Here is a 7,368-nt window from a genome sequence, read left to right as displayed (position 1 = left end):
TTGTTCAATCAGCATTTTTTAAAATTTTTCTTTTTTTTAAATCTTAATAATTAAGAGGAATTGATTAATGAATTATTTTAATACTAGAAAGTATTTGAATCCAAAAGAATTTAGCAGTTTTGAACATTCTGCAAAACAATTTTTTCCAAAAATTATCAGTTTTGCAATCTGAAAATTCTCTGTCCTTCACTTTATCCTTATCCCACCTCTGATGTTTCGGAGGTCCGTGTTTGCTCTGCTCTTATTTTGTATATTGTTTAATGGACGTTGAGATTGAATACTGTTCGTTATCTCCATATCCTTCTTTAAGTAATCTAATTCTGTTCGTACAGAGACTGGGACACAGATTTGAAGCTCGTATGTTCGGAAATGTCTATATAATATGTCAGTAGAGCATTTCACACCCAAATTTATTTAAAAGCATGTGTAGAAACTTCTGTTGAAACTACGAATTCCGGGACGCGTTTTATTAAAACATATACATGTACATGCATGTAGTTAGCCTGCATTTTCATAAAGTAAACTTGCATTTTAGAAAGTAAACTTTGCCCAAAGACATAATGCATGAACGAAAAGTAGAAATTTTCTTTTTGTATTAATGAACATTCTATTTAATTTTTATTTTATTCAGCCATTTGATGTCATGTATATCCTTTTCTTAAAGACAGGTGACTCCATTGATTTTTTTATGCAAATTGCAAGTTCATAAAAATAACATGTAATCTTGTACATGAAAACAAATGTTGACTGATTGACATAATTGTTTACAGAACTAAATATATGTAGAAATGAACGATTTCACTTACTTAACATTTCAGTCATTTGTTTGTCGCAAATAAAACAAGAGGCCCACGGGCCTTATAGGTCATCTGAGTATCACGTAACAACTATCAAACAATGGAGTTTGGTTTGTGTTTTAAACAAGAGGCAAGAAAATTCAAAATTTTGAAAGAGGCACCATTGCTTAATAATGATAAATACATTTTTAGGTCACCTGAGTAAACTCAGGTGACTTATTGCTATCTGATTTCATCCGTTGTCGTGCGTTAACATTTGAACATTTTCAGCTTCTCCTCTGCAACCACTGAACCATTTTCAACCAAATTTGGCACAAAGCATCTATGGGTGAAGGGGAACAAAAATTGTGAATTTCATGATCCCTGTCCCCCTGGGGCCTGAGGGGCGAGGTCAAAACCACTAAAATTGATGCAATCTTTAAAAATCTTCTTTACTCCTGGACATCAAGCAGTCAAACTGTTTGCATAATTGTAATCAGCGTTGAGTCCTCTACCAAAATCGTGAAATTCATGGCCCTGGGGTCAGGGGTTCTAGTGCTAGGGCGGAGCTAAATAAGTATGTAATGAAAATGCATTATTTCTTTGAAAATCTTTTTTTGCTCCTGGGTATTAAATAAACTAAGTACATAGTTATGATGAGCAAGAGTGCCTCTACCAAAATTGTGAATTTTATGGCCCGAGGGTCAGGGTTTCTAGTGTTAGGGCGGGGCTCTATTGATTATATGGTGAAAATACATGAATTCTTTGAAAATCTTCTTATCTGCTCCTAGGAATTAAACTAAGTGCATAGTTATGATGAGCAAGAGTGCCTCTACGGAAATTGTGAATTTTATGGCCCCAGGGTCAGGGATTCTAGTGTTAGGGCGCGGCTCTATTGATTATATATTGAAAATACACGAATTCTTTGAAAATCTTCTTCTCTGCTCCTGGGTATTAAATAAACTAACTAAGTGCATAGTTATATTGAGCAAGAGTGCCTCTACCGTAATTGTGAAGTTTATGGCCCGTCAGGAGTTCTATAGATTATACAAGTGAGGATTATGTCAATTTTGCACTGTTATAGTCATGATTATTTTGTTTGTTTCTTTATTGTATATGCCTCCAGAGGACCCTTGATTGGTAAATAAATAAATATATATATATAAAGCTTTAGTGAAAATACATGAATTCTTTGAAAATCTTCTTCTCTGCTCTTAGGTATTTAATAAACTAACTAAGTGCATAGTTATGATGAGCAAGAGTGCCTCTACCGAAATTGTTAATTTTATGACCCCAGGGTTAGGGGTTCTGGTGTTAGGATGGGGTTCTTTTGGTTATATAGTTAAAAAACATTCATTTCCAGAAAATCTTCTCTGCTCTTGGGTATTAAGCATATGAACTGCCTACATAGCTAAGATGAGCAAGGGCCCTAATCTTCCAGAATTGTGAATTTCAAGGCCGCAGGGTCAGGGGTACCATAGAAGGGGGGCGGTACTTATATAGTGAAAAGGAATGAATTGTTTGAAATCTGCTCCTTGGTATTAATTAAATATTTTTGAAAAGCAGGGATGCCTTTTCAAAAATTGTGCAATGTGTTGATCTGGGCCTAAGGGTCAGGGGTTCATGTGTGGTAGGGGCACTACCGATTATTGCTGAATATTACTGATTAGTTGAAATGCATTTTTTGTTCCCCTACTCTGCCTATGGGTATTAAGTAAACAAACTACGCAACTGTTAAGTGTATCGTTAAGATGATCAAGGGTGCCTCTTTCAAAATTGTGAAAGTCATGGCTTAAAACATGAATCAAATTCAATCACTGGAAAGTTGTTACATAATGCTAACGTGACCTATAAGTCCCATGGGCCTCTTGTTCAATATAAATTATTCAATTTGTTCTAATGTCGAGCATGCGTCGAGATATAATGTTTACAGTCTAACTAAACCAAAGGTGAGTAGGGCAGACATATAGTCAAAATTTCTATTTAATTTAATATAAGACTGTAAAAAATATTTATCGTTAGTCATTTTTCTCCTCAAGGAAAGATGAGAATCCTGTTGTGTTGTTACTTTTCGCTTCTCTTGCTGACGATGCAGATGGAGTTTCTCTCCGTCCAGGGATATACGTTAATGAAGCATTTGGCCCAACAAGCCAACGCTCTGGAATATGGACTAAAATTGGCCTCCAAATCAAAGTGGGGACATGGTAAGTGTTAGGTATTTAGTACGATTGATTTGTCATCAATAATTTTGTCATTCTGAATTATAACTGGTACCATTGTTTTTTATTACCTAAATATGTCGGCATGAACAATTTCAAGTCAATAATTATTACCAGGTAAAGCATAGCAAGCCAACTTTTAATTAAGAAAATCTTTACCTGCCATAGAAATAAATGGTTAATATCTGTAGGTTTTAAAACTAAAGCATTTGAGACAAAAAAAGGAATTAATGAATCGCATTACATGATTCATTTTTATTTGTTCATAATTTCAGGTCATGGAACCAGAGTTGCTTTTACAGCAGTCCCATCCAGTACAAAGAAAGTTCGTAGCGGCAACTACGTGTACTACAACAGCATTATTACCAATGAAGGGCAAGCTTTCAAAAACGGGCACTACTTCCAAGCACCACATGATGGTCTTTATGCATTCACCTGGTCAACTCGGCCCTATTCTACCAACCAAGCACAAACCAGTATCCGTGTGAATAAAACCCCAAAACAGTATCAATATTGCTTCACCGGTACTTCTTCCTATACCGATTCTTGTTCCACATTCATCATACTGAGCTTGAGCAAAGGGGATAAAGTATCTATCCATTCCGATTCTTCAAGTACATATATACACGCAACCTACTCCTCGTTTTCCGGCATGTCATTGTAAAGTGATGATTTGTAATTATGCAAATAAAGATAAATAATCCTCTGCATCCTTTTTGTTTTGCATTAGGTTTTATAAAGTATGCTAAAAATATAATGTTAGTAGAATGTTAAACTGCGTACTAACTAGTCCCTCTTTCTGGGACCGTATAAACCGAGATTCTGTATCGTAATAGGTGATGGCACAAAAAGATCCCTCGCTGCACAATGGCCGTAAGTGCCGAGTATATGACAAAAATTGCAGCTCTCCACCAGCAAGTGGTGGCGTTCCCATATGAGTGAAAGCTTTTAAAGAGGGGTGATAAACAACAAACAAAACTAGATGCTGTCATGAGACAGTAATACCCGCACTAAGGTGTTTGCCTCTAAATGCACACTTCTTCATATTGGGCTTTACCAAGGAAAAAAGTCAATATAATTCAATAATTTACATAATACATGTATTCATCAAATTGAGCACAATATGCTCAGGTGACCATGTAGCTGCAGATCTGCAGCGTTATGGTTTTATATATTTGTCTTTGACCATAACGCTACAGATCCCCATATGCAAAAAAGGTGCAATTTACGGCGCATTATTTTTCGCGCTTTTTTGGGCAGTTTTTCTCCACTTTCTAGCATTGGTCAATCAACTACCTTTCACTCCCTAATTATAGACACATTCTGTAGCCAATATGTATATTTTGTCCACCTCCCAGTCATTTATAGTCATCTCTACAGGCAATAAACTCGCTTGATGTGAATTTTTAGCAATTTAACAAATAATTTTAATCAAGCGAGTTTATCACGTGTAGAGAAGACTATCAAAGGATTGGAGATGGATAAAATATACAGATTAGTTAAACAATGTGCCTAGAATTAGGGAGTGAAAGGTAGTAAATTAACCGATGCTGGAAAGTGGAGAAATTCTCCCCAGAAGTGCGCAAAAAATATTGCGTCGTAAATTGCACTTTATTTGCATTACAGGATCTGTAGCTTTATGGTCAAAGACTAAGATATAAAACCATAACGCTACAGATCTGCAGCTGGTGACCCATGGGACTCCATCTTTTTGGTATTTCATATTCATAATTGATTACCATTCGGAAATTAAACAACAGAATTAAATTAATGATGTAAATTAGGTTTGATAAAAGGGGGGGTGTATAAATTTTTGGCACATACTGTATAAGTGGAAATTTTAGCGAAACGCAAATTTAGCAATTTGCCCTGGTATTTTATTTTTAGCGAGAAGTAATTTTAGCGATTTTTAAAATGCTAATTCAAGAAGCTTTTACAAATAATAAGCAATTAATTTTCAGCGGTATTCAATTTTAGCGATGTCAGCACCCTCGCTAATAATGCCAAAATTAAATCCTCGCCAAAAATTCTACTTGTACGGTAATTGGAACTTTTTAAATCTATTTTCTAATATAGATTAACAAAAATTAATATTATTCAAATTAGTGTAAAGCGTTTTTGATGATTTTTTCAAAATGTGCAAAGTTTCTTTATATTTGATAAGTAGAAACTTCTTGAAAGCTGCCATGTACACAATCAATTTAGTCAACCCCCACCCCTCTCCCATCAACACACAAACACACCTTATTTGTCTGTTTTGGGAAATAGGCCTAGATGGCAAAGTTAAAATAAAACATCTTTTGTAAATGATAATTTTCAATTTGTTCTTGCACTATACATGTATCTGAACACCTGCATCACATTGGGCTTGCGTCACGTTACCAATTTAAGTACTAGTTTTACCATTGGCATTATCATTTTAAATTTCACTGCACGTGCAGTAGGCTAATAGTCTGCATCATTGCATATATGTCAGTAGGAATTATTTCATTTTGTGTTTTAACTGGATTATATTTCATGAAGATGACAGGGCCTAAATAATGACAATCGGTAAGTACAAGTTTTGGTATAGATTTGGGTAAAATAGTCTGAAATGCAAACGGATAAGTTCAAGTTTAAAGGATCAAAGGTCATCCGATGCTACAATAGACGAATTTCACATTCTGAAGAGTTATCCCCCGTTATCAACGTTACATTCAGTTACAAGATCCAGAATTTTTTTTCTGGGAGGGAGGGGGGGGGTGTTCCAGACCAGAATTTCCTGAGAAGCAAAAAAAAAGAAGTGATGCTTGGGTCTGTTTTCTAGATTGGAGGGACACTTAGGGCATCCAAAGTCATTTTTATTTCCTCCAGTATATATTATAGTCCTGCAAATTCCCGGGGGGGGGGGGGGGGGGGGGGGGGGGGGTAGGGTTGAGCTTAACCTTGACCTCACTTTTCTAAAATTAATGTCTAGATCAGTTTTGAATAAACAATTCAAGATATATTTATCAAACTCCATATGCTGATACATACTGCTGAGAGCTATTAATACATCAACTTATTTTGACCTTGAATTTTCCTTTGACCTTGACCTCACTTTTTATATGTTTATCTAAGTTTTAAATAAACCATTAATTATAGTTTTATCAAACTTCATATGCTAATAGTAAATTCATACTGATGTAAGCTTTTCATTTTGACCCCAACCTTTCCTTTGACCTCTCTTTTTTTAGAAAAAGTGTTACGCTCAGTTTCATTAAATCATTCAAGATATTTTTATCAAACTTAATATGCTGATATGTATTAGTGAAGCTACTCAACTGCATCAAAAACCTCAACTTGCACATTCCTGTGACCTTGACCTCCATCCTTTTTAATTTGTATTTCGCTTAGTTTTAAAGAAATGATTTAAGACATTTTTAAAACATCATTTTTTAACCCACATTAGTCCCCCCGGGGCAAAATCAACATTCTAAAACCTTAGTGCACATCTACATGACACTACCAACCATCATCCAAGATGATTAGGCTACTGTGTAAAATGTAAGAGGAGTTCAGGGAAGACAGGGCTTTTTGCATAAAAAACGTCATTTTTCGACCCCCATTTGACCCCCCGGGGCAAAATCAAAATTCCGAAACCTTCTGCACATCTACGTGACACCACAACCAGGTCCCAAAAGACAATTAGGCTACTGTGTAAAATGTAAGAGGAGTTCAGGGAAGAAAAGTGTGACAGACGGACGGACGGACATGAGTAACAACAATATACCCTCGGCGAACTTTCTTAAGAAAGTGCAAGTATAATCAATATAAAGTAGAGACTAGCTGCTTTCATTTATCTGAAAGTCTACCTACATGTATTGAAAAACAGGCTTTGTGAAATTGAAATGTAATTAGTTTTGAAAAAATGGGTTTATTTTAGTATATTCAGTTAATATTCAACCTTTGATCCAAAAATAGCACATGGACTACATTTTTCCAAAACAGTATTTCATTGTGAAACATTTTGGATCAGAGGTTGGGATCTATACATGTACAAAATATATGAAAAGAAAAATATAACTAATATCTTGCTCAAGTTTGAAGAAATTTTAAGTTTTGAGGTATATGAAGATATGAGGTATATTCGTTTGTTTTTCTCAATTACGTATTAAGCCAACACAACATTTCTGTTTACAATTGTTTCGTAATTTCCAGTATGCACAAAAAGGAACACCATAAGTTGGTAACCGTAGGTATTAAATAGTGTGTAATCAAGATCGTGGTTTTCCTTTCCGCTTCCTTCCTAACTTAACCAAGTTTTACTAATTCACAAATGAACTCCTTTTGAAAGAACAATCGATAGATATATCTATTATACAGAAAAGCCTATTTTCCGAGCAGGAGAGGTC

General features: G+C 35.1%; 1 protein-coding gene across 1 annotated transcript; it reads left to right on the top strand.

Moving 5' to 3' along the window:
* Nucleotides 1-2,702: 2,702 nt before the first annotated feature.
* On the top strand, nucleotides 2,703-3,703 carry LOC134269201 (uncharacterized). Its single transcript, XM_062751423.1, has 3 exons — nucleotides 2,703-2,725; nucleotides 2,816-2,980; nucleotides 3,271-3,703. Exons 2-3 carry the CDS (start codon nucleotides 2,821-2,823, stop codon nucleotides 3,657-3,659), a joined length of 549 nt encoding a protein of 182 aa, XP_062607407.1. The 5' UTR covers nucleotides 2,703-2,725; nucleotides 2,816-2,820; the 3' UTR covers nucleotides 3,660-3,703.
* Nucleotides 3,704-7,368: the final 3,665 nt, after the last annotated feature.

This window comes from Saccostrea cucullata, unplaced genomic scaffold (assembly GCF_032062105.1).
Source record: "Saccostrea cucullata isolate Sc308-1 unplaced genomic scaffold, CSIRO_AGI_Scuc_v1 ctg9074, whole genome shotgun sequence".
Lineage (NCBI taxonomy): Eukaryota > Metazoa > Mollusca > Bivalvia > Ostreida > Ostreidae > Saccostrea > Saccostrea cuccullata.
The sequence above is the reverse complement of the archived record's forward strand: the minus strand, read 5'-3'. Positions and strand labels throughout refer to the sequence as shown.

Bases quoted from the DNA above. Each gene is read 5' to 3' on its own strand.
- LOC134269201 (XM_062751423.1), top strand. From the start codon at position 2,821: ATGAGAATCCTGTTGTGTTGTTACTTTTCGCTTCTCTTGCTGACGATG. The intron at 2,981-3,270 runs GTAAGTGTTAGG...TCATAATTTCAG, and splicing joins CAAATCAAAGTGGGGACATG to GTCATGGAACCAGAGTTGCT.